The sequence below is a fragment of the Microtus pennsylvanicus genome, chromosome 4, assembly GCF_037038515.1.
Source record: "Microtus pennsylvanicus isolate mMicPen1 chromosome 4, mMicPen1.hap1, whole genome shotgun sequence".
Taxonomy (NCBI): domain Eukaryota; kingdom Metazoa; phylum Chordata; class Mammalia; order Rodentia; family Cricetidae; genus Microtus; species Microtus pennsylvanicus.
In genome coordinates this window covers 75,312,327-75,337,976 of record NC_134582.1, presented here as the reverse complement: position 1 = coordinate 75,337,976, position 25,650 = coordinate 75,312,327, and the positions used below count along the sequence as shown (strand labels likewise).

Sequence of the window (25,650 nt, the reverse complement as noted above, 5' to 3'; positions counted from 1 at the left end):
CCTGGTCTTTGCTGGCAGATAGGTGACCATTCTCATGTCTTGAACTGGACTCCAGCACATAGTCTTTTGTTGCGTGGAGGACTTCCGAGGCAGGAGATTGACTGAGTCGGGTGAGAGGCGCACTATCTGGACAGTAAGGTGCACTCAGCGCGGCAGTTGCGCATCTGGTGCTGGAGCATGCCTGCAGCGCAGTTCCTGGTGAGAGAGTGGCATTGGGATTGTGTTACTGGGCCTTTGCATTTGAGTGTGCTGGGCTTCTTCTCCCCGCGCGGTGGCACCAGAGCCCTCGGAAGTGTCAGGCACTGCGGCGCATCTACCGGATTCCCTTTTAAATGACTGCGGATATGCAGGCATTCAGAGCCGCAAATGGTGAGAAGAGGCTCAGACCTGGCTTGCGAATGGCCCATGGCGGTCATTTAATTGCACCCGCACAGCAGTTACGGTTTGTCACTCGACCCTCCGGAATCGCCTCAAGTGTCCCCAGTGAGACTCCAGGGCGCTGCCAGAGCCCGGCCTCTTGGTAGCTGGAAGCACATCCTGCTGGGGGCAGCGCGGGCTCAGGGTACACGTTCGCGCACATGCGCGCGCGCACATGAACACGCGCAAGGTACGGCCGGGCAGGGGACTGGGGCTTGGGTGCCCCGCGTGGGGGTGGGTGTCGTGGGGAATGAAGCTGTGATCTTCGAATGGCTGCATCCTGCCAGGTTAAGGAATAAGAGAAGATGACGCGGAGCCGCCCACTCCACAGGCCAGGGTCGGTGCAGAGCATTTGGGGAACCCGCTGCACGGCAGGCGCGCTCCCTTCCCCACGCTGGGCTCTTTCTATGGCGCAAATGGCTGGAGAAAGGCCCGTCAGAGCTACACTTGTGTCTGCAGGCTCCGTTCTTTAGGCAAAAATCCCGTCAGGGAGAGCTTTGGAACCACCCACCCCTAAATAGGTGGTCCGGAACCGGGCACCGGTCTTGGTTGCCAACGCACCTCATTATATATTTATTTTCGTGTGGGGGGTGTAGCTTGCCTTTTCTATATTTTGGGACTAGCTTGCTTTCCCTTTTGAGCAGGGTGGGAAAGGAGAACGCAGCGGGGAGGGAGAGGGAAAGGCGGGATTCCTACAATAAGAATCAGCGCATTTTTCAGAGCCTAACCAAGACTGGCTTCCATTTCAAAAACCGGGAGCTAGCCTCTACTGCGGTATGGAAGAGATGTAAGAATTAGGGATCAAGGAAGCATCCAGCGGCTCAACGCTGCATTTCAGAGGTACCTGGGTCTAAAGGGACACACACACACACACACACACACACACACACACACACACCATACACAACACACACATACGCATGCACGCACGCACACGCGCACACATGCACACCCGCACAACTATCCCGCCAAGGTGTGTGCGTGCGCGCGAGTGTGAACTCCCACATGCTGCTGTCTGCGCCTAGCCGCTGGCACCAAGCCTCCTCCTCCCTGCTCGCCCCCAGATTCCCTCCCCTTCGCCTTGCTTTTGTCTGGAGGGTGCTATGCTATTCGTGTGTGTGAGTGTGTGTGTGTGTGCGTGTGTGTTTTTGGATTTCATACTAATTTTCTGGAGTTTCTGCCCCTGCTCTGCGTCAGCCCTCACGTCACTTCGCCAGCAGTAGCAGAGGCGGCGGCGGCAGCGGGTTAGAGCCCAGTTGCTGCTGCTGCTGCTGCTGTTGCTGCTGCGCTCTGATCCCTGCGCTTGGGGCCGGAGGCCGGGTGAGCCTCACGGACAGTCCTCCGTGGCCTCGGCCTGCACTGTCCCTCTGCCGCAGTTGCTCCCCAGGTGGGACGTGCCACGCCACCTGCCCGCTCCCCCCTCCTCCCCGCGCCCAGCGGCCGGGGAGGATTCTGCAGCATCATTGGGGCCCCGTCGCCGCTGCAGGCTCCGAGTCCTCTTTAGAGGGTCCTTGGCTTGGCCTGTGCCATGGGATCTGCTCTCAAAGACCCTTTCCCGACCTCTCCTGCCTCGGCTTCAGGCTTGGAGGGAGGACGGGCACACTGGGGGGCCACCGCGGGGCAAGTTGATTCCGGGGCGGGAGCTGGGCACTCAAACATCCATTCTACAGGCTTGGGTCTGGTGGGGGTGAGGAGAGCGCGGACGGACTGTGTCCCAGTTGGTGGTGTGTAATCACTAAGCTTGGTCTCATCCCTGTCTGTTTGTCCTCCAGCCCTGAGGTGCGCACCGATATCCGTGCCGGTTTAGCGGTTCTACGACCCAAAGAGTCCAGGGAGATCCACCGTGTGGTGCCTGGTGTGTAGGACTATGCAGCCGCCCTGTGGCTTGGAGCAGCGGCCCGCGATGTCCCGGCCACTGTGAACCCTTTGGCCTGCGCCAACCTGCTCAACCCAGACAGGCTCAATCTCTGGTACACTCCACTCCACTCCACGGGAGGCCATCGGCACCCAGCAGCAAGAGGGCGCAGGAAAGGCCTCCCCCCTCCGGCGGGGGACGCCAGGCTCAGCGTAGGGGCAAGCACTCCGGACTGATTGGCACTGGCGGCGAGGGATGTCGCCTTGGCCGAGGTGGCATGGACCCGCCATGGCGCGGCTCTGGGGCTTATGTTGGCTGGCTGTGGGCTTCTGGAGGGCCTCTCTCGCCTGCCCCATGTCCTGCAAATGTAGTGCCTCTAGGATCTGGTGTACGGAGCCTTCTCCTGGCATCGTGGCGTTTCCAAGGTTGGAACCTAACAGTGTCGACCCGGAGAACATCACTGAAATGTGAGTTCCGTGTACTTTTTCTTCTTTCTGTCCTCCACTTCAGGGCTTAGGCAGGTATATACCCCCCGGTGTGGGTGCCTTCCCAAGCATTGTGAGACGAAAGACCACAGGGATAGCATTTGTCAGTTACCTGTCCGGTTCACTGGTTTATACCAGCTGGTGAAGAGCGACACTAAGATTCCATATAGAGAGAAATATAACCATAAATGCATGTATATTCTGTCTCCACGTGCATCTCATTGCAAAGTTCTGAAGGGTGTGTGTCTGGCTGTCCATACATGAGAATTATAGTGGAACATTCTTGTTTGGTCAAATACTGTGTGTGCTGTGTTAGTTTCAGTAATATTTACCAGAAAGGAGGCTAAAATCATGGACTTTCAGAAACCGGTGGAAGGAAGTGAGGCTCTCTTCCTTGACGCCTTTTCCTAAGCTTTGGGGTTTGACCACTTCCCCTTTTGGGATCATCTATCTGATTTTGCTGGGGTGATTGCTTGCAGGGACGCTCTGAGGATGCGCCGAAAGAGGAGAAGTTCTGAGTGTCGAAAAGCACTCGCTCAAAAGAGAAAATGTGATCATGGGAACCTAAAAGCCTGGGCTGATTTAATTTGGACTTGACTTCTCAGAGATACGATTTTGAGACCATTTGGATTATAAATCTTAATTGCCCATTGAATAATTCTCTAGGACTAGACGGGATGGCAAGGCAAAGGAGTGTGTACTCTAATGGATGGTAGCTTTAGCCTCAGATCTTCCTGTCCCTAGAAAGGTTACAGTTTGTCCCAGCTTAATGGAGAAGCAGAGACATGTATTTCTTTTCTTTCTGTTGGATGTCTTGTGACAAACACACTCCAAGCAGGAGCTCAACAGTCCTTTCTCCCGATTCCGAGGTCACCTGCGTTCCCTCTCCCAGCAGTTTTGGCATTTTATGTCTCATGAACACAAGGTTTTATTCATCTGGGTAGCGGATTATAAAGCTAAGTTTCCTGGGTGATCGTCACAGTGTTTGAGACTGAGAAAGGCAGCCCTGAAAGTAGGGCTTGGGCTGTGGCCTTCCGGTTGGCGAGTGCGCATGCACCCCCTCCCCCCAATGTACAACAGTGTTTTCTGCCAACGCGTCTGCCAATGCCAAAGGCATAGGATAACCTGTTTTGGTTTTTTTTTTTTAATGTAAACAAGAGTCCTTTCTAATTTTGCTGTTCTGCTGATGGTGACAACGCTTTAGGACTCGGGTGGAAGGAAACGACAGCAGAGTGGGGTGTGCAGGCCTGGCCTAGCTGAGCCCGATCAGTGAACAGCTGAGTCCAGGGGCTGGATTCCCAGTCTTTGACAATTCCAGCATCCCAGTGGGAGCGTAGGGTGGGTATGGCCCCAGCAAAGCCTGCCCAAGGCTGGGCTTGTCTGAAGAGCCTGTGGCCTTTCTCAGAACCCTTGCCTTTCCGAAGGCAGATGTCGGTTAGATGGAGGGGCCTTGTGGAACATTTCTGGTGCTGGGAGGCCAAGAAGGTACATTTACACAGCTGGATACTGCAGCTTTTTAAAAATTCGATGATAGACATTGAACGAGGAGAGAATTGAGACATAGTGCTTGATTTTCAAGTCAGTTGTTTACACTAACATTTTAAGACCAGCTTGAAAAACAGAAAGAAAGAAAAGAAAAGTATCTCTAAGTTAAAAGAGCACTACTGTCAACTTTCCAGAGCTTTCTGCCTGATGAGCACATGAAATCAACAGTTTGGATGGAGCATTCTAGGTTTCTTTCTTCTGGATGATGTTACTCCTTTTCTATGTGAAGGCAGCTTCCTTTTTTTTTTTAATATTTACTAAAGCCACAGTCATTCATTCTAAGGTGATACCCCGGTTCCTAATCTAGTCTGATGTTTCTCCCTCTGATTTGAAAACCCATTGGTGGGGGACTGAGAACAGTGTGTGGCTGAGGATTCAGGATGCAGGAGAAGGCTGGTGAAACCCATCAGGCTGAGGAGCCGCAAGGTCTACTTATCCCCTCCGTGGTGCTTGCACCTACCTATGGCACACTGAGCATCTTTATCTGTAAAATGTACCGCAATACTTCTTTGGAAAGGACCAATTATTTTGAACGCAGTATCAGGAGTTGACTTAGTTTCATTCTCAGCCTAATACAGCACATCTGTGTGCCCTTTCTTACACGAGAGCATTTGTTTGAACAACTCGGCCAGAGGATACAAGCTAAAGTTGGAACTGAATTCCCTGCTTTAAAGACTTTGTAATTTTGTCCAGCGCTATCCCCTAATATAGTCTGGGCCAGCACTTGAGTTTACCAGCCTATCCCTAAAGTTACGTGTTTCTGGCCTTTGAAAACGGGAATGATACCTGTAATCTGCCTTCACAACTTGGTAAAGCAACAGCTGACTATATATATTGAAAGATAATGTGTCTTTTTTAGTGTCTGTATTTTCAACCATGGTGTGTGCCCTGTAGGGTTCTCTCTAGAGAAATGTCAGAATATTTTGAAAATATACGCATAGATTAGCTAACAGGTAGGACGCCGTGTTTGTTCAGAGTTGAAGTCAGCTCGACTCTATGATGTCAGAGCCATTGTTTGAACCTATTTTTATTAGAAATCTTGGTGTCACAGCATGTCTGTGACATTCTTTCTCAGCTGAGCTCATCTGCCTAGATCCGTATTTCTTTGTGAGGATCAGTAATGTATGCTCAGCGTCCCATTGCCAAGTGGCAGCTGCTGATGTCTGTACACGGTTAATACCACGGTGGTGCTAAATTCACTTTTCAAACAGTAGTGATGTCACATGTCAGTGCAGTGTTGCTGGGATTACGGCCATCTAGGTTTCCACATTGTGGCGGGGGACAATTCTGTATTCTGTCAACATTGTGTCAAATGTCCACGTGAAATTGCAAAGGGCAATGTTAAGTCTCATCCAAGTGTTAGGTAAAAGGCACAGTTAAGCTTGCCATCTTAATTTATTGCTAAAACCAGTTTACCTTGGTGAACTTTTGTTTTTCAATGTCCAGGTCCATAGCATTCAGTAATCCACATTGTGGGAGCCATGCGTTTTAACATGGCATGTGTTTATGGTGGCCAGTAGGAATCCTTTTCCAGACTTCTTGAGTGGTATTCTCTGAACTGGGAGCAATGATTTGAACCAACTCTAATATTTCTTTCTCCTAGCACAACATAAGTAGAATTCACAGCTTCTATTGCCAGCCCGTCTATGTGCATTTTACCATCGCCTGGTTAAGCACAGGAATGCTGTGCCATTAATACATTGATTTTGGCCCTGGTACCTTAATAAGCTTTGCTATTGCAATTAATTGTGTTTAAAACATCCTGGCATTCACAAAAATTCAGCCAAAGACATCAATGTGGTATCCACTCGGCAGCTCCTCCACTGATGATTCTAGAACTTCGGGACTCAGTTTTTCAGTGTTTCGTTTAGAGTGTGGTTGCACAAGTCACACTGGGCTTTTTTGATAACTGCAAAGTTATTCATTTCTAAGACAGTCTGCAAGCCGGAGGTGAAACCTTGCTGTCCACATAGCGGAGGTGTGTCCATCCCCTGGCTCAGAACAACCGTTTGGAGTCTTTTTAGTTTCACACCTTCAATCCCGTTCTGTTGTGCTGGGTAAAAGGCCCCGTGACCCTTGTGACCCGACTCTCTCCCACCTCCCATCATTGGATGTCCAGGAAAATGTGTTTGATTTTCTTCTCTGAAAAGTGATACTTCCTTATGGGAATTCAGAGTGCTTGGAGTCAAGAGAAGAGCTGGCTTATATATCGTTACAAGCAAGCGGTGGGAGGTTGAAGCAAAGTGATCCTAGCTCCCTCAAGCTGCCTGTAGGTCTGTTTAAGGTCATTTGCTGCTTCCAGCCCATAAACCTTTCGTTGCATCTCTTTCAGAGTTGTTGACTAGGGTGAAGAGTTGGCTGAGCAGCTGATGGTTGAGTCTCTTTCCCCTTAGGGAGAATCCATTTGATCTCTGAGATATTTTTTTTTTTTTTTGCATTAAGTAGCAAGCCATTTCCCTGGTATGAACTTATTGCTTATATATTAAGGAGAACAATATTATCAACCTTTCCTGGGGACTGCCATCATCTTTAGGCCACCTTGGTTCTTCTTCATTGCTGGAATGTTTCTTGTAAACAAAAGCCATGAAGTAGAATATGGCATTGTATCTGCCATCCCTTTGAGCAATGTTAGTATCTAGTTCCTCTTGATGACTGTAAATTAGTAAGGGGATACAGGATAGAAGATATTATTTATAGATGGCAGAATTTTTGTTTGGCCTGTATGTGCATATGAGTATGTGGGGTGAGGGAGAGAGAGAGAAACAGAGAGAGGGAAAGGGAGGGAGAGAGAGAGCACAAAAGAGCCTAGAACCATAGATTCTAGTTGCTTGGTCATTTTTCATGATCTACTTTGTCAAGCTATTTTAAAATACAAATCTCAGCCTGCTGCCCCACATGGCAGAGACCCGAGCACGAAGGCAGCCTGATAATTTTAGCCCCACGTTTGATTGCTGGTCGATCTCCATTAAAAAGGCAAAGATCCCACACCATCAGGATTCCCCCCACCACTTACTACACTCTCTAGAGTGTTCGAGAGATTGGGAAATCATAAATATTGATCTGGAGATGAGTGCACGAATATTCCCGAAGTTTCTCTCCGAAGAGAGACAGCGTGTGGACACTAAGTTCTTTCTGCTGGTGTCATAGAGACAGGAAGTGTGACTTTTGGGGTCCCACCCCAGACATCACTACCTGGTTATCCTGTCTCGGGACTCTGGCCTCCTTGGAAGTGGAGAGTTAATGCTCAGACAAGCTTCTCCCGACTTTACAGCTCCCGGAAGCTTCAGCTAGGGCCCGGGGACTACAGTCCTGGCATCAGCAGTAGAAGAAGAGGGTGCCTGATGACTCTCTGAAAATCTTTATGTCAGAGTGTGGCATGGGCCTGTCTTGTTATGAATTTCCCAAAACTATGTCTTTTAAAATGTGAGCTGCTGGGGCTCGAGAGATGGCTCAGTGGTTAAGAGCATTGCCTGCTCTTCCAAAGGTCATGAGTTCAATTCCCAGCAACCACATGGTAGCTCACAACCATCTGTAATGAGGTTTGGTGCCCTCTTCTGGCCTGCACACACACACACACAGACAGAATATTGTATACATAATAAACAAATAAATATTTAAAATGTGAGCTGCTAACCTGGCATGGCGGTGCTGGTCTAATGAGACTGGGAGGCATGGCCAGGGTTCAGAAAGGCTGCTTCACATCAAGACCACAGGAGGAGAAGGGGCCCTAGAGCCTCCATTCCCCTTTTTGCAAAATCCCCACTGTCTTGCAGGAATAAGAAGTTCTGTCTCCTTGCATCCAAGCCAGCATTGTGGCCTCTCTACTGGGGACCACTCCTCAGTTCTTTGTCTTCAGACAGAGGCCTAACTCCAGGCCACTGTTAGAGAATTTTTAGCAATGGGAAGACAAGCTTGGGGTGGCTTTTTCTGCACAAACACATTCTATGTGAGACAATGTAATTAAAGAGGCTTGGGCCATTACAGATTCCAAAGCAATGACTCTACCTTCGCATGGGAAGACATGCCTTTTTGTGTTGAACTTACACCGGAGAAAGCATAGCTGCATATACGGTCCCCTTTATTACACAGCTCTTCACAAAATGGGGCTACAAAGAAAAGTCCTCATGACTTGGCCCAGATGAGGAATGCCAAATGGACCGGTGTGGTGGGCTGATAGCGGAGAGTAGCACAGAACCCAGGACAGAAAGACATCTTTGTCACAGTCGGGGCCGGCAGCCCTTTATATAGTCTGCTAGCTCCCATGACAGACCTGTGGCCCGAGAGTACTGATTTCTCCTTCCCTGACCTCTCTCAATGCTCTAAGACAGCAGACCCAGCTCCACAGCCGAGCCACTGAGCAAACCTCAGGGTCCACTTAGCTGCTGTCCTTTATGTTGTCACATCAGAACGCTCCAGGGAGAAAACTCTAAGACAGGGCTCAGGTTTCCCATGGGATGTTACCTGAGAGGGAGCTGATGGGCTCTCGCCCTGAAGTAGGTGAGGACTTTGATGGTCTATGAGGGGCTGCCAGACTCACCTGTCTGCCCAGGGCTTCGATGGAGTAGGGCGTAGTTAGGAATGGAACCCTAGTGAACCCCAGGCCTCAGTCTCTTCAACTGCAGTTGCCTGGATTTGGTTTTCAGAACTCAGGCAAAAGATTTCTGGAGATTTGAATAAATGTTCATGGTGCCATGGTGGGGGAAGGGGTCGACCTATATTTGTCCCCATTCTCCCCTCGCACCCCCTCTTTCATTTAGCTTCTTTGCAGTCTGTTAAGAGATACATTATTTAGGTGACTTCAATAATTTTGAATATTCTTATATAGGGAATAAGACTGTTAATTATGCTCTATTTAGAGTTCCTTTTCTATGTCAAATGAAGGTCAATTAGCTGTTAGATCCCCAACCTTTTCTGCAGTCTTTGTGCATACCTGTACACCCCAATGATATTCGCGTAGCACCCTGTGACTATGCCTAGGTAAATCTCTGCTAAACATGGGCTCTGTGTGGTCCTTCAGGTTGAGTTATAGTGGTTTATGAAACTCCTGGCAATGGAAGGTTAGCTGCATTAAGTTACTCTTTTAATTTCATTTCAATCATTGCCCTATTGGCTTGCCCATGACCTGGCGGGGCATCTCCGAGCAGAGTTTGTAAATGTTACTTTCTTTTCTGTGTCTCTGATGATTGTTCAACACAAACAGAGACTGTTCTGAATCAAAGGATGCTGGGATTTGCCTTTTCACATGACTTGTGAATTACAGTGCAATTTTAAAGGGTAAGATCAGAAAAAAAATGTTTTTAAAAGGATGAGAGAGCAAGATGGCTCAGTAGGTAAGGTGACTTGCCACCACGCCTGAGGTCCTGAGTTTGATCCCTAAGACCATGGATAGAACTGTCTCCTGCCAGCTGTCCTCTGAACTTCACACACACACAAGCACATATACACATACAGCTACACGCACATGTCTGTACACAAGCACAAATAAGTAAATAAATGAATATTTAAATTATTAATATTTAAATGAAAATATTTCAAAATGAAAATATTTCAAAAGCCTATTGCTACAGGGTTTGTTTCTACTTCATGGACCCCAGAGTCCCTTGCTGTGAGAGGGGTATCACAGCCAAATGTGACTCTTGCTCGCTGTGCACAGGCCGCATTCGGTATCACAGCCAAATGTGATGCTTGCTTGCTGTACACAGGCCGCATTCTTTGCTGAAGTTGCCTTACTCATTTGTTATATGTGAGCAAGAGAGCTAGACATGGTGACCTTTAAATTCCCTGGCATGGTATGATTAAAAAATAAAAATAAAACACAACCAAGCACCTCTCTCCAAAACAAACAGACTGGGTTGAGGAAATGGCTCCATGGTAGAAGGCACACCTCGTGTGTCAAGGCTCTAGGCTCAATCACCAGTACCACAAAACACCCAGGAACCACCCCACCCACCAACAAACCGCCTAAATACCCACACAACCACACAGCCACCCACCCAACCAGCCACCCACCCATCCAACTGCCCAGCCCACTGACAAACTGCCTAAATCTCCCCCCCCCCACAACCACCCACCCAACCAGCCACCCACCCATCCAACTACCCAGTCCATGGACAAACTGTCTAAATTTCCCCAAACACACACAACCAACCACCCAACCAGCCACCCACCCATCCAACTACCCAGTCCACTGACAATCTGCCTCAATCACCCCCACCCACACAACCACACAACCACCCACCTAACCAGCCACCCACCCATCCAACTGCCCAGCCCATCGACAAACTGCCTAAATTCCCCCACCCACACAACCAGTCAACCGAAGAGAAAACCCCAAACAAGCCAACCAACCGCAGTTACTGTTCAGTTGGATCCAGTGTCACTTCAAAGGTGTCCGAGGACCTCCTCTCTGGTGCCACAGGATGTTTCGCACCCCTTGTTCTATGACTGGATGCTTATGCCCACCCCTAGATTTATATGTTGACAATGAATCCCTGAAACAGTGATGCCAGGAGGTGGCAGACCCTTTGTGAACAGAATGAGCACCGTTTAGAAAGAGACTTTTGAGAGCTCAGCTGTTCTCTCTACAATGTGAAGACACATAGAAGGTGCCACATGTGATAAATAGGCCCCATTAGACACAGCATCTGCTGGGACTTTGCTCTTGGCCTTGCTAGCCTTCAGACTATGAGCAATAAACTTCTGTTGTAAAAAATGACTTATTCGCACACACTCTGTAGCAATCCAAGCTGACAAGAACACCTGGGTGCTTTGGCACGTTCCTTTGTGGCTTTGCAACTCCTTCTTATGTCTGTGGTACTTTTCATCCCCTCCTCATGTTCCCAGGACACAGAAAGAACGACACAGATAGACAGACAGACAGACAGACAGACACACACACACAGTGGGGATCTGGTGGCAAATGCTAATGGATTGGGAGGAATCTTGCTTTGTCGCTCTTCCTGCATAGAAGATCACCATTCTTCCAGCTGGACTTGGGCTGAATGAAGTTAACACAGAAAATGGGTAACAGAGCCTGGTCTAAGTAGAAGGAGCCCTCTACAGGAAGATGGTATTTGGATTTTGACAACCTTTGCATGAGGTCTGACCTCAAGGGTCCTTGTGCTGGAACCTCAGTCCCCATGTATGTTATAGAGAATCGGTGGGGTCTTAGAGGCAGAACCTAGTGAGAGCTGAATAGACCATGGGGCCTGTAGCTCACGAATAAACAGAGGGTTTTTGGAGGTACTCTGGTTGGGGGAGTGAGTCAGGTGGCATGTTTCCTTGTTTTCATTACAATGAAAGTGGGTTGCTGTAAGACATGTCCCCATGTCTCCTCCAGTTCTGTTCTGCATGGCCGTCATGAGACCTCACCAGATACCATGCAGTCACTTTTGCCAAGCACTTGGCTTTGGAGAACTGCAAACAAAATCGGCTCAGCCTCAGGTGTGTTTGTTACAGCAGAGAAAGCAACCTCCAAGGCATGTTGAAACTATCAGAGGGAGTGAGACGGTCTGGACCCTTCAGAATCCTGGGTTCATCAAAGCAACATTGGGTCTGGGATGCTGTGACCATCTGACTCTTAACAGCTTCAATGTTGAACCTAGAAGTAGGGACTTAGATGGATGATAACCCCTAAAAGACTCTTGCTTCTGATCTGTCAGCCATACACCGACACTTCCTTTTCTTGTTCTGATATTTAGTCTTTTTATTTTTATTTATTTATTTAAGATTTCTGTCTCTTCCCCACCACCGCCTCCCATTTCCCTCCCCCTCCCCCAATCAAGTCCCCCTCCCTCGTCAGCCCAAAGAGCAATCAGGGTTCCCTGCCCTGTGGGAAGTCCAAGGACCACCCACCTCCATCCAGGTCTAGTAAGGTGAGCATCCAAATTGCCTAGGCTCCCACAAAGCCAGTACGTGCAGTAGGATCAAAAACCCATTGCCATTGTTCTTGAGTTCTCAGTAGTCCTCATTGTCCACTATGTTCAGCGAGTCCAGTTTTATCCCAGGCTTTTTCAGACCCAGGCCAGCTGGCCTTGGTGAGTTCCCGAAAGAACATCCCCATTGTCTCAGTGTGTGGGTGCACCCCTCGCGGTCCTGAGTTCCTTGTTCGTGCTCTCTCTCCTTTTGCTCCTGATTTGGACCTTGAGATTTCTGTCTGGTGCTCCAATGTGGGTCTCTGTCTTTGTCTCCTTTCATCGCCTGATGAAGGTTAATATTCAGGAGGATGCCTATATGTTTTTCTTTGGGTTCTCCTTCTTATTTAACAGAGCCTGTTGTGGTACTGTGGGTGGCTAGGTAACAGGATTCTGTTGTGTAGGCTTTCTCCAAGTCACCCTCAAGTCAGCTCTCTGTTGCACTGGACAGTGTCCTTCCTGTGGATCCTCACCAAGATAATTGGGATCCTCTGACCCCTCCCAGAGAGAGATAACATTCTGACTGAACATGTACCATTGGCCTGAATTTTGAGTGCTTACTCTAGCTAGCTCAAGTGTTGATATCTAATCTCGCTGCTCTATGTTTATTGACGACATTTTTGACATGTCTGGTCTACTGTGGATGAGGCTCTGGAGTGTTCCTAGCTCACTTGTCTCTTTGGTTACCTTATGTGAGGATGATGATGGAGGACACCACATCAACAAGGATCAAATCATAGCTTCCCGCTCATTAAACTCTTTTATTAGGGCTAAAGAGTCTCCCCAGGTGTTGTTGGGGACAGTATAGTGCAGCTAAACATGCTAAGAATCCTGCCCCACCAAAGTTGGATCTCAAAACTGATCTAATCTGCTGTCATATGTGTCTCTCCACCCCTGCCCCCTCCACAACCTTCCTGATGGAAATTCTTAAACTGTAACACTCTGCCCTGATCTGGGGACATCCTAGAAGAACATGGCTTTGTTGCCATTTCCTTCTTGAAACACTTTCCCCCTGGGTCATGGGTCACATGGTGCTCTATCTCTAGCTGCTGCCCTTGGGCCTTTCTTGTGGATTCATCTTCTGGTTCTCCATTAAAAGTTGATATCCCTGAAGTTTTGACCACAGATGCTTCTGTTCCTGGGGTGCTCCATCCTCAGGTACAGCATCGGCTGCCTTCTTCATGCTAATGAAATCTCATCCATGTTCTCATGAACTTTCAGTGATCATCTTTGGGTCTGTGAGCTCAGTGTTACTGAACACTCCCTCTGGATATGCAATAGTGTATGGCACTCAGCACTTACAAATTAAATTCACGGTCAGTGTCCCTAAACCATCTGCAGGGTCCCCTACCCTTGACAGATGACGCCACACCCACTTGGGATCACAGGTCAGAAACCTGGGTCTCTCTTCCTTTACATTCCTGTAGTTATTCTTTTATCAGCTCAACTCAAACGTTTCTTTCCCTTTTTTTGAGCTTAATTCCTTTTCTTTTTTTCTTTTTTTATTGTTTTTATTGAGCTATATATTTTTCTTTGCTTCCCTCCCTTCCTCCCCCCTCTTCTTCTACCCGCTCCAAAGGTCCCCATGCTCTCAATTTACTCAGGAAATCTTGTCTTTTTCTACTTCCCATGTAGATTAGATCCATGTATGTTTCTCTTAGGGTCCTCTTTGCTGTCTAGGTTCTCTGAGATTGTGAATTGCAGGCTTATTTTTCTTGGTTTTATGTCTAAAAGCCACTTATAAGTGGGTACATATGATATTTGCCTTTCTGGGTCTGGGTTACCTCACTTGATATGATGTTTTCTAGATCCATCCATTTGCCCACAAACTTCAAGATGTCGTTTTTTTCTGCTGTGTAGTATTCCATTGTGTAAATATACCACATTTTCCTTATCTATTTTTCAGTTGAGGGGCATTTAGGTTGTTTCCAGGTTTTGGCTATGATGAACAATGCTGCTATCAACATAGTTGAGCACATGTCCTTGTGGCACGATTGAGCATCCTTTGGATATATACCCAAAAGTGGTATTATTGGGTCTTGAGGAAGGTTGTTTCCTAATTTTCTGAGAAATTGCCATACTGACATCCAAAGGGGTTGTCCCAGCTTGCATTCCCACCAGCAATGCAGAAGTGTTCCCTTTTCCCCGCAACCTCTCCAGCATAAGTTGTCATCAGTGTTTTTGATCTTGGCTATTCTTACAGGTGTAAGATGGAAGCTCAGAGTTGTTTTGATTTGCATTTCTCTAATGACTAAGGTTGTTGAGCATTTCCTTAAGTATCTGTCAGCCATTTTAGATTCCTCTATTGAGAGTTCTCTGTTTAGGTCTGTACCCCATTTTTTTTATTGGATTATTTGTTCTTTTGATGACCAATTTCTTGAGTTCTTTGTATATTTTTGAGATCAGCCCTCTGTCTGATGTAGGGTTAGTGAAGATCTTCTCCTATTCTGTAGGCTGCTGTTTTGTCTTATTGACCATGTTCTTTGCTTTACAGAAGCCTCTCGGTTTCAGGAGGTCCCATTTATTAATTGTTTTTCTCAGTGTCTGTGCTACTGGGGTTATATTAGGAAGTAGTCTCCTATGCCAATGATTCAAGTGTACTCCCCACTTTCTCTTTTATGAGGTTCTGCATGGTTGGCTTTATGTTGAGGTCTTTGATTTGGACTTGAGTTTTATGCACGGTGATAGATATGGGTCTATTTTCATTCTTCTCCATGTTGATATCCAGTTATGCCAGCACCATTTGTTGAATATGCTTTCTTTTTTCCATTTTGTATTTTTTGCTTCTTTGTCAAAAGTTAGGTGTGTGGATTGATATCTGGGTCTTTGCTTCAGTTCCATTGGTCCTCCCGTCTGTTCTTATGCCAATACCAGGCTGTTTTCAGTACTGTAGCTCTGTAGTAGAGTTAGAAGTCAGGGATTGTGATGCCTCCAGAAGTTCCTTTATTGTACAGCATTGTTTTGGCTATCCTGAGTTTTTTGCTTTTCCATATGAAGTTGAGTATTGGTTTTTTGAGGTCTGTGAAGAATTTTGCTGGGCATTGCATTGAATCTGTAGATTGCTTTTGGTAAGATTGCCATTTTTACTATGTTAATTCTACCTACCCAAGAGCATGGGAGATCTTTCCATTTTCTGGTATCTTCTTCAATTTCTTTCTTCAAAGGTTTAAAGTTCTTGTCATACAAGTCTTTCACTTGTTTGGTTAGAGTTACTCTGAGATATTTTATTCTATTTCTGGATATTGTGAAGATTGATATTTCTCTGATTTCTTTCTCAGTCCATTTATCATCAGTGTAAAGGAGGACTACTGATTTTTTTGAGTTAACCTTGTCAACTCAAATGTTTCTTAAACAAACATAATCTTTTCTCATTAGCTCTCCTGTCCATTTTGTTTCCTCTTTCCTTACCTACACCTTCTTTTTTAAAAATATTTACTGGGCTTTTACCTGTGTCAGATGCTGTGCTAAATACTTGGGATGTGCTGAGAAAGGCTGACCTCATCTCCTTTTGGGAGCTTACAGTCTGAGAGGGAAAACACATATCGAATAAATACTTAATTTAAAACAATTTAGCCTCTATCCCCATCATCTTTTCCTTCCAATACTGTGATAGCCCCGAGCCTGCATGCCTGCCTCCTTACCCACTTTAGGCATATGTAGCTCTGGAGGCCAGAATGGACATGGGAGTGGCACTGGCCTTTTCAAAATGTTGATTTTTGTCATGCTCCTGCTAATAGTTTCTCTGGGGCCCTCATTTTTAAAGATGATGGTCTCCCCCACCCCCCCTCCACTCCTCCATCCTTCTTGGTTGTCATATTGCGATATAAAGAGTTCACATGATTATTTCATGAGATAGATCACAGAGATCAGCACAAGAATCTCTTTCTATACAAGCTTATTTCTAAAGAAGAATAAATTATGGCTGAAAGCTTGCTCAGTGATCTTGGAATCAGAGCCCAGAGCATTTAATTCTATAGTTAAGATGTTTGGCAGCACCAGGCTAAGGTTGGTGGAGGCTCCATCTCCATCAGGGCATGGCCAGGTGGATCCCCTGACAGATACTCCCTCCCTGTCTCCTTCACTCACTGCTCAGGGCTAACTCTCATGGGCACATTTGTCCTTTCTAAAGTCCCAGAACCTCTGAGTGCCTCAGGGTGATTTCATGTATTTTCTCTGAACTGCATTAATTTTGTTATATGTGATTTGATTGGTGATTAACTTTAAGAAAGTAACACTGAACCTTGTAACAAGGCGAGCAGTGTGAACGGGCGTCTTCTAAAGCGTTGGTTTCTCTTCTATTGGTGCTGCAATCTTGGGTCTCTCGGTCCCTTTCCAAGGCAACTCCTCTCTCATCTCAGTCTGTTCCTCCTTCCGGAAATAGTCTGCTGTGCTCATAGCACAGACGCAGATACGTCTGTTTGTATCCACTGTACTGAATCTCGGTTGTTTTCACCTAATGTGTGTAAGCTAAAATGCTATCTGAGCTGTGCGCACCACTCTGTTTGCTTCAAAGCTGCCTAAACAGCCTGGTAGCCCCACGGGATACTCTCAGGAAATACACCTGTATTAGTTAGGGTTTCTATTGTAGTGAAAACACCACACCAAATGCATTTGGAGGAGGGAAGGGTTTATTTTAGCTTACACTTCCACATCACAGTCCATCACTAAGGAAAAGTCAGGGTGGAAACTGGAGGCAGGAACTGAAGCAAAGACCATGGAGGAGTGCTGCTTACTGGCTTGCTCCTATGGTTTGCCCAGCCTACTTTCCTATAGAACCCAGACCCACCATCAGCCCAGGAGTGGTACTTCTCATAGTGAACTTGACCCTCCCCTGTGAATATCAATGAAAAAAATGCCCACAGGCCAATCTGTTAGGGGCATTTTCTCATTTGAGCTTTCCTCTTTCCAAGTGGTTCTATCTTGAGTCAAGTTGACACAAAACTTGCCAGGGCAATACCCCTTATTTACCCTGTTCTAGATCTGTCTCCCCTCTTGAACCTCAGTGACCAGCTGGTCCACAGGTCCTCAGCTCTGAGGAATATCCTGGGCAGCTTGCAGGCATTCACTTGGCACATCTCCGCCATGTTCATACACGTGAAGTGAGGAAAGTCTCCATGGACCACAGGGGGTACCTACCTGAAGATCACACCCTTCCTTCTTGGCCTGTGTCCAGGGCCTCAGAATCCCCCACTAAAGACATAAAATCTATCACTAAGGACCAAGGAGGTCTTTCCTTTGGGCCTGATGCCACGAGAGTAGACCACGTCACAGGTGTCACATCCCTAGTCTTAAAGATGTGGGGGAAGACTCTTCCATCGTGGTTGGTACAGCGGTTCAGGTGTGAAGTCTGTATCATTCGCACACTGAGTTACTTCTACAAGTAGTGCTGGGGAAAGTGGCTGTCTACGTGTAGAAGAATGAAACCCTCACTGTCCCTTACCCAGCACACAACATCTCCATTATAAGCCAGAGAAGCTCCGTGTCCTCGACTCGGTGCCGTCTTTCTGGCCTGCTGATTTGATTGTCGGTCCTTTAGTATTTAGTACAGAGACAGGGCGACTCTGCTGCTTCTGCACCAAGTTGTCTTCTCACCTTCTCTCAGTGCCTACTGGCTGCCCCATGGCCTGAAGCATCTCCCTGTTCCCTGCCTTCTACTCCTAGCTGACCCCTCCTTAGCTTTTAAGTCTCCAGATTTCTTCTAACATTTAGGCCACACCCTCCCCTGCTCCTGCAGGACCATCATGGGTCCCAGTCACGTGAAGGTCACATGGCATCTCCAGGGCACACTGTGTACTTGCTATATACCCTAGTAGGGTATAAGCTACGTGAGCCAAGGTACATGATAACTGTGCGCGTGGTGATGGTGCATCTTGTTTCTGCTCTTTCTTAACACGCTGGACACTAGGAGGGGATGCACTCGTGAATCTGCTGTCTATTCATGTATCATCCATCTATAACCTATCTCTATCTGTCTGTCTGTCTGTCTATCATCTATCTATCTGTCTATCTTCTCATCTCTCTATCATTTATCTATCTATCTATCTATTATCTATCTATCTATCTATCTATCTATCTATCACCTGTCTGTCTGTCTATCTATCTATCTATCTATTTATCTATCTATCTATCTATCTATCTATCTATCTATCTATCTATCTATCATCTATACTTTAGGATTCCAAGTAAGAATATTCGAATTGGTTTCTTAGTCATCAATATGTACATCTCTAGATGTGAGTTTTCTAAAGTCATTAGGTTATGGTCTTTATTTATGCAAATAACCTTCACAGAATTAAAATGCACATTATTAGCTTTGTGCAGCAAGAGACCAATTGATTGCAGAAGGGCAAAAGGTCAAGATTTGGTGGGGGCAGATGAACGCTTATTAAACAAGAAAGATGACAGGGACGAGATGGGAGGATAAGGGACTGCAGATGGAGAGAGACGCAGAAGGAGCAGAGATGAATGCAGGGAAGACATTTGATCCAGTGCACAAGTGTGAGATGATGCAGAGCCGTGTCTGCTGTGTCGTGTAACAGCCAATAGCAGAGAGCCTCACGGATCAATTAATTGTAGCTTTCCTTGAGCTGCACGCATGGGGCTTCACATGTAAGGTGATGCTGGAATGAGAGCTCGGACGTGATTTATGCTCCTTGTGGCACAGATGGCAGAGGTTGTTCACTTTTCTCCAAGAACTGCAAATGTTCAGAGCAGAACTATACACTGCTAGGGACAGATTAACACCCTACTTGATAGTGTACGTGTTTGTGCTTTGCAGACAAGATGCATCAGGCTAATGCTGTGGACGTTGCATGGGGCTTCATTTGCATTTGCAGCAATCAACACCGTTTTGCATCTGAGAAATTTTTTATAGTTGTTTGCAGCACTGATCATAATATCATTGCCATATGAGATTGGGAAGCTTCTAGAAATAGAGTGGAGGGATCTATAGGTGAACAGATGGTGTTGAAAGATCCAAACAGATAATTCCTCCGTGAGTTAAATAACATCCATTTGTTTATGTTTATAGAACGCTATATATTTACATGTAAATATCTACTTATATATATATTTAGAATCCCCATGGGTTTGGGAAGTTAAGAATTTCAAAAGGAATGGGCATCATTATGAAACTGACTGTAATGCTGACCTCTGATATCATTTTGATAGAGTCACAGGTCTCACGGTGAGTCAAGGAAACTTCTCTCTGGAATTTAGCTCTTTAGTTATCTTATTTATTCATTTGAGGATTTTCTCTCTTGACAGAAAACAAAACAAAAAATAAGCAAACAAATAACATTCTCTCCTGGAGCCTCGGTGCTGGTTTTATCACTTGCTCAGCCCACCTTAGAATTGGTGGAGCCAGTATTTCTGTTTATTCCATTTTATATTCATACATGTCCAGATCAAAAAGAGGTGGGCATTTTTATGACTGAGCTGTCTTTTTCCTATGGATATATTAGAACACATATATGATACATATGTACATATTAGGATATATGTATAATATATAATAATACCTATATATTAGGACATATAATACATTGTACATATACTGCATATGTGTATGATATAAAATAACATATGTACATATTAGGATATATGTACAACATATAATATAAGTACAATATGTAATATATTATATAATAACATGTATATATTAGGAGATATAATATACAATGTCACATGTTTTATATATAATGCATATATGTATAATATATAATAATATATGTACATATTAGGATATTATGATATGTAATAATATGGATATATTAGGATATATATATTAGGATATGTATATATGCATGTTTAGGCTAGGACAGTCACTCTTTTAGCTTTTTGAAGTCAGGGTTCCTCTGTGTAGTCCTGGCTGTCCTGGAACTCACTCTGTAGACCAGGCTGGCCTCAAAGTCACAGAGATTCACCTGCCTTTGCCTCCTGGGTGCTGGGATCAAAGATGTGTATCACTGCTGCCTGACGGTCAATTCCCGTTTTAGCTAGTCAACAAATGTATTTTAAGCATGTCTTCTTTGTTATTTTTCTAGATTCTGGGTAATGAGATAGGCCAGTTCCTACCACACCTTTAACCCACTTGGAAGGCACAAATAAAACCTTCGTTTTTTTTCCTAGTTGGACCACCCTACCCATCTCTCAACAACTCCTGGGACCTTACACAGAATGCACCAACAAATCTAGTGATTTCCTGTGCACTACATAGAGCCTCTCTCCACACCATCATGGCTAGAGATCTGCACACACTTGGCACAGTTTACCATGGGGAGGTTAGACACAAAGAAATAGACCTCTATAGGCCCCAGAGGTAGATCTGATGTTTTTTACCTGGCCAAGAAGTGAGTATATGACTCAGGGAAGAGCCTTCTCTTGTCCCTTGTTCCCCTCTCCACCTCAGGTGGAGGAACCTGGTGAAAGAACACAGAGGAAGAACCTTCGAACTGCCCAGGCCATGCCCCAGAGCCAAGGGCCTGTAGACAGCTTGTTTAACAGGTGTCTCTGTGGTACTGAGCTGGGAGAATGCTCTAGAACAGCATCATCATGGGGTGTGTGTCCTGAGAGCATGCAGTGGGCTCACCATGCTACTCACACTCCTTCATGGCAGAGCCTCTCCTTACTCTGCAGGGATGTGACCCATGGTGAGCTGCCACGTTCCCAGCAAGGGCAGCATGGGCACAGGATGTGGGTTCTACTCTTCTTCTCCTCCCCTACTTGCTTTCTATCCTAGGAGAACCCTAATGCTATGAAAGGCTCCCTTTCTCATCATTTTCCTTCTCTTTGTAGATAATTACGAACAGTAACTTCTATAAGCATTGCACAGGCAGGGTAAGGAAGGCACTCAGACCCTTGCCCAGGCTCCAACTCTTCGCATCTTCTGTGTGGTTGGAATGGCCATCCTGAAGCTGTGAGCTCCACTTGGACTTTACACAGTCACTGTCAAAATGCAGTTTGATGCGCTTATTCACCACTAAAGAGAAGAAACACAACAGAGTTAAAACCAGAAAAATGATTTCCTTTCCGCCCTCTTTTGGATTCAAGTGTCTTTTCCCTGCACTCCACCCTTCCTGTCACCTTTGTCGCCCTTGTTACTGTTATTTCCAAGTGTTCTACTATACCACACGAGCACAATACGTCACAGGCTGGGATCCTCATCTGGGGAGAACAAGCTTCCTTTTCCTTTTGGAGATTGGGTGGCCTTAAATTGATATTATACATTCTGAGTCTATCTCTTTATTTTTGCAAATTTTCTGATTTTATTTTTCTTCAGAGCTGAATAATATTCCATTTTATATGTAGCCAAGTTTTCATTCTCCATTCTCCTGTTGATGGGCATGTAGGTTGTTCCGTTTCCTCGCCATCTTAGATGGAGCTGCAGTAAACACGGATGTACAAGTATCTCTGGTAGGATATAAAGCTCTTGGGTATATGCCCAGAAGGTGGAAGAGCTCGGTCATGTGGAAATCTTATTTTTATTCTTTGAGGAAACTGACTTCTGCAATGGGTGTGTTAACTTGCAACCCACTCCCAGGGATAAGGGCTCTTCTTCCCCCATTTGTTGTCAGATTCTTGAAGGCAGCCATTCTGACTGAGGTGAAGATTTTTTGGGGGGATATTTTAATCAAAAGCCAATTGGTTCAGGTGGCATGGGCAAGCAGCTACTCAGGCTCCTTCCCACATTCTCTGGGTGTGGTCACTGCTGTAAGGAAGAGCATGTTCCTAGGTACTCTAGGATGCGGGCAAGCAACCCCTGCCACTTTGCACCCATTGATTCTCTTCCTACGTTTCTGCTTCTTCATCTGGACAAGGGGGTAACCACAAGACCTTTCTTGTAGGATGTTGTGAGGCTGAATTAAACAGATGCATGTAAAGTGCTTGACTCAGTTTACCCGTTCCTCTCAGGTTTTGACTGTCTGTCCTCAACTGGATTTTGTGGTGAGTTTTGTGAGTCTGAGGAAGATCTGAAATAAAGCAAAAGGATTTCCCTTGACCGTGGCATTGAACAGGTGCTGTGGTTGGGAGCGCAGACTCGAAGGAATGGCATCTGTCCCATTATTGCACGGTGGAAAGCCTCTGGCTGGTTTGCTCAGTAGTCTCATCTCGCTCGGTGTGCTTAGCTGTTTGGGATATTGACCGTCTATGTGCTGAGCAGGCAGGAGGCAGATTTAACCACTGATACTCAGGTCACAGTTATTTTCTACAGTTGTTGCATGTGTAGTAGACCTGTCCACTTTATTCAGCAGGTTTCTAACTGTTCTTCTGGACACTAGAAGTAAACAGTCTACACTCCAATTTACCCCAGTTAATATATTTCCATTGCAAGGCTTCTACAAAATATATGCACTTGTAGCATTTTGACCATTTGGTTGACTGGCATTTTGCACATCCGTGTGTTGTGCCATCCCAGTATCCATTTCCAGAGGTCTTTGCTGTCTGCAATCCTGGCCGTGCACATCAGCCAGATCCGTGCATGCTCTCAGATCTCTCGGCAGCAACCCTTCTCCTTGCTGTGGAGTGATCCAGCTAGCTCAGAAGGGTGGTCTTTAAATAACCATGTTCCGTGAATAAGGGGTTTTGTAACAGATCTGTTTAAAAGCTGCAGACACCGTCCGTCTTCTTGCACCTCACATTCCCCACGTCACGGTCACACAGCAGCCTCTAACATGTGGGATCACTCACACTAGCATGCTTGTAACTGGATTCCAAAGAAAGCGATCTTCTGCCTTCTATAGACACGATGAGATGTTAACATGGAAGGTGACGCTCTGGCGGGAAAACCGGGAGTGCCGTGGGCACTGCAGCCGTCCTTTGCCCCTACCCTTACAACCTCTAGCCACAAGCCTGTGCCACACAGGCACAGACCCTCATAGAGATCTGAATCCTCCCTGTTTGCACCCTTCTCCTTTGCTGTTTCCCCCACTGCCCTCTCTCTCTCTCTCTCTCTCTCTCTCTCTCTCTCTCTCTCTCTCTCTCTCTCTCTCTCTCTCTCTCTCTCTCTGCTGCACTTGACCTAGGAAGCTGGGCAGGGATTTCAGTTTCCAGCGTCAGCGGGCATTGGTGGTATAGTGGTGAGCATAGCTGCCTCCCAGTTCCCAGCGTCTGTCTGTGTGGAGTGACTTGTCTGGCCCGCAGCTTCTAGAGCTTCTCTGCCGGGGTGCACACTGGATGAAGCGCTGCCAGGTTTCTCCAGCCTGGTCTCTTCACTGGCATTTCTTCCTCGGGAATCGTCAGTGACACAATGGTTTACCTGAAGTAGCAGAGAGAAGAGAAAGCATTTAAAAATTCAATTCATGCATGTGATCAAAGTTTTAAGAAAAAAAAATTGAGACAAGATTTCACAATGTAACCCTGGTAGACCTGGAACTCTCCAGGTAGACCTGACTGGCTTGAACTCACAGAGACCGACCTGCCTCTGCCTCCTAAGTGCTGGGATGAAAGGTGTGTGTCACCACTTCTGGTGAAATTTTCATTTTTTATCAGTATTTTTTCTGTAAGATCATCTTACTATGAGATCAAGCAATTAGATGTGATGGTCACATATTTTTTTAATGAATAAATATTAGAAGCACAACAAGACAATTCCTCACTAGTTTGAAAAGCTGATGACGATAATTTTGCGTAATAAATTAACGGGGTAAAAATAAGAGGAAATAGGGGATTAAAGACGAGAGAGAGATCAGAACGCCGTCTACCCCAGATGCTTGGATTAGTTACGACGGCTGAGTCCAGCAATTGTCCTCAGCTTCCTGGCAGTGAAAAGAAGACCTCATTAGGAAGGAGACGCCTCCTAATCCTGCAGGAGCGCAGCTCAGCCGGATTTCTTCACAAGGACAACGAGTGACCCAGCGCCCAGAGTTTACAGAGATCCATGGGTCCATTTCAGCTCCTTCTGGAGAAAGCTGGGGACATGGCAGTGGCATGGAGTCTGCAGAGGTTAAAGAGGATGGGGAGTTTGTTCTCCAGGGGCCATGCGTGTTATAACCTCAGATGCCCATCACTGCCCACTCGGGGTCTTTAGACGCCCATCACTGCCTGCTTGGGGGTCATACTGTTGTAAGCTTAGACTCCCATCACTGCCTGCTTGGGGGTCATACTGTTGTAAGCTTAGACTCCCATCACTGCCTGCTTGGGGGTCATACTGTTGTAAGCTTAGACTCCCTTCACTGCCCACTCGGGGTCGTACATGTTATAACCTTAGACTTACAACACTGCTCACTTGGGGTCACACATGTTTTAACCTTAGACTCCTGTTGCTGCCCACTTGAGGTCATATATGTTATAACTTTACACTCCCGCCACTGCCGACTAGGGTCATGCGTGTTATAACCTCATGCTTCCGTCATGGCCTGTTCTTTAGTGAGCCGTGCTCTGACAGAAGCTCTCCTGTGTTGCTTCGAGGTTGCCTCCTCTGATTAGAGCCTAGAATTTTTTTCTCTCTGTGGTAAAATAAGGCCAGATTCTAGTCTATTCTTGCAAACCAGACAAGCAGATGGTGGGACTGACATCTTTTTACAGAGACTGAGCAGCCCAGCCTGCCTGCTCATCCAGGTGGAAGCCACCTGCCTGCACACGAAGATGAGCTGCAAAGGAGCCAGCAGGCAGACCCAGGCATGCTGGGAAGCAGCAACGTGACATCCCCAGAATCTGGAGCAATGGTAGAGCCCCAGAGTTGACTTTGGTTGTCGTGAGCAGCTGTGACTTTTCCAGCCATAGGAAGGCTCTCTCGGGCTCCTGTGGTGCCCCCAAGCTGAAAGGACTGGTTCCCTGGTACACCTGCCAGGACAAATTAGCTGCGAACTGCACCCCAAATCACCAAATAAGCTCACTTATGCTTCACATAATTTCCCAATGAATCACTTGTCCTAAATAAATATGCTGACCTAACCAGAAACTGAAGTAACATTTTTGCTAATCATTTAGCATCAGGACCATTTTGTCCGTGTGTGGTCATAGTCTGTGTGACGGTACCTGATGAACGATGTCTTCCCATTGGCTGTGCTAGGCTACTGTGACTCGCCAGGGACAAAGCCCAGCGAGGTTAAATACATCTCTCAGAGTCTTAAAAATTAGCACAAAGAATCTACTTTTTTCTCCCTCTGGGACTTATTCACCATCACACGAAGCACTAAATTCTGTTTGGCTATGACTATTGTCCATTTCTTTTTAGCAATTAGGAAGTTTCTAGATGTTCCGGAGGAAACAAAAGTGTATTAATCAGCTTTCTCTTGCTGGGACACAATGCCTGAGGTGATGAAGTCATAAAAGAGCAAAGGTTACTTTGTCTGTGACCCACGGTGGGAAGAGAGCGAGATGGTGTGTGGAGTAGAGATGCTCCGGATGCTGCTGTCCCTGGGGTCTGGCTTCCTCCAACTGCGCTCCGCCTCCCAGGCTTGCAGCACCTCCTAGCAGGCACACTAGCCATAGA

The 25,650-nt window shown here is 46.4% G+C and overlaps 1 protein-coding gene across 7 annotated transcripts in view; it reads left to right on the top strand.

Moving 5' to 3' along the window:
• Window positions 1-276: 276 nt before the first annotated feature.
• The window catches only part of Ntrk2 (neurotrophic receptor tyrosine kinase 2), a 326,602-nt gene continuing 301,228 nt past the window's right edge, over window positions 277-25,650 (top strand). Inside the window, exons 1-2 of one of the 7 annotated variants that reach the window (XM_075969423.1) lie at window positions 277-607; window positions 2,190-2,739. In XM_075969423.1, the coding sequence (XP_075825538.1) occupies window positions 2,528-2,739 (212 nt within the window). In that variant the 5' untranslated portion in view covers window positions 277-607; window positions 2,190-2,527. Of the gene's footprint in view, window positions 755-1,322; window positions 1,805-2,189; window positions 2,740-25,650 lie in introns of those variants that run through there. The other 6 variants (XM_075969427.1, XM_075969425.1, XM_075969428.1 and 3 more) reach the window with 6 other exon arrangements.